General features: G+C 43.1%; 1 protein-coding gene across 1 annotated transcript in view; it reads right to left on the bottom strand.

Annotated features, from left to right (window-relative positions):
• myom3 (myomesin 3) overlaps nucleotides 1–1,648 on the bottom strand; it is a 50,734-nt gene that overhangs the window by 12,688 nt on the left and 36,398 nt on the right. The window contains exon 16 of the mRNA XM_025061470.1: nucleotides 1,352–1,489. Coding sequence (XP_024917238.1) covers nucleotides 1,352–1,489 — 138 coding nt within the window. The remainder of the gene's footprint in view (nucleotides 1–1,351; nucleotides 1,490–1,648) is intronic.

The following is a 1,648-nucleotide window of genomic DNA, read 5'->3' as shown; positions in this document are numbered from 1 at the left end:
GGGGCAGGAGAAACAGGACTTTAGATGCAGCATCTGTCTCAAGGACAAGTTCATTACCTGATATCCTTCAACCTGCCTGAGAGCGAGGCAGTGCACAGACTGCCAAATATGCTGCAAACTGTCCAATAAATCATCCTAATTTTTTTACTGCCACTTACCCTGGACTTAAATGGCAATTGTCACTTTTTTTTTTCTTTTTTTTTTGAGCCAAACACTTAACAGACAAGGACACAATGGGGGAGAACGATGAGCAGAGTGATGGGACAACAGGAAGTCAAAGTCATCGGGAGATTCATTAACACAGGAAGTGAGTGTGTGGTGAACAGAGACGTGTTTGGACTGTGAGGACAAGGCCGTAAATAAATGAAATACTGATGATTAACCACAGTTCAGCTGTGGATTAGTCACGATTAATCGTGACTAATTAAAATACAGTAAATCCATATTGGTAAATGTTTCTCTGTGCACTGGCGGAACAGTCAGACCAATGTCAGCAGGTAGAGGTCAGTGTTTCTCACCAGTTTTTATTCTGACTGTCCTGATCTCAGACCGGGGCGCTGACCTGAGGTTGAGCCTCCACAAACACATGCTGGGAGTTGATGATCTTGATGATGATGTTAAGATCCCGGTGAATCGGTCAAATTAAATTTTTTCCCCCACAGTGTGTATAAATAACAACATGACAATAAGTGGACGGACAGTGAACGTGTAACGTGTAATCTGAATATTTTGGCACATTAATTATCCAGATCAACACATTCATTTAGAAAGGTCGTTAGTCCTGACTTCTGTCTGTTTAAGAAAAAAAAAAAAACAACTGAACAAACCGTGTCAAACAAAACAGTGATTATAATGAGATGACCTGAGGGGAGCGCAGACATTTGAATGCTGCTTTGATCATCAACAGTGGGAGTGAAGCAGCAGAATTTAATTATTTCTGATGCCTTTGACAGATCTGACACTTTTATTACCTCAATAACTTATAAAATCCAATAAAAAAAAAACCTTTTTCCTGTGGCCATATTCTGACTATTGCAGGAAGAAGCTGAAGTCTGGGTTGATATTGGAGAGCTGGGACTTTATTGTTATCTAGAACGGGTCAACAAAAAATCTACTGTTGTTGGACGTCCATTTGACCTCTGTGTCCCTTTTTGAGAAGAGTCGGATTAAAAAAATCCATCTTTTGGTCAGTCTGTCGGACCATCCATCCATCCATCCATCCATCCATCCATCCATCCAGCAGTAATTGTTAAAACCGTGTGAAGGTACTACTCCTGTAAGTTTGAAGTATTTTTCTCACAGACTCGTCTGATTTGCCCACAGAGTTAAAGCTGAGTTCAGACCAACGATCAAAGACTGACCCGTTCCACATAGAAGCTGAGCGGTTCTCTGCCTCGGGGTTCTGGCTCCGTCCAGCTCAGCACCACGTAGGTGTTGCTCACCTCACAGGCGTGGACGTTTGTGGGTGGGAGAGGAACTCTGATCTGACCTGCAGGAGTAATGAAAGGGGGGGGGGGGGGAGAGAGGAGGAGGGAAAAGTTAGGACAAGATCAGTCAAAAATAAAAGTCTGAGACGCGCTGCTTGAGTCGATGTCGTTACTGAAACCCTGACATCAGCTTCTGTGCTGGACATGAGTAAAGGATGGGG

The sequence above is a fragment of the Cynoglossus semilaevis genome, chromosome 13 (assembly GCF_000523025.1).
Source record: "Cynoglossus semilaevis isolate Cse_v1.0 chromosome 13, Cse_v1.0, whole genome shotgun sequence".
In the NCBI taxonomy this organism is placed as follows: domain Eukaryota; kingdom Metazoa; phylum Chordata; class Actinopteri; order Pleuronectiformes; family Cynoglossidae; genus Cynoglossus; species Cynoglossus semilaevis.
Note: the sequence above shows the minus strand (reverse complement) of the source record. Positions and strands in the feature narration are given on the sequence as shown.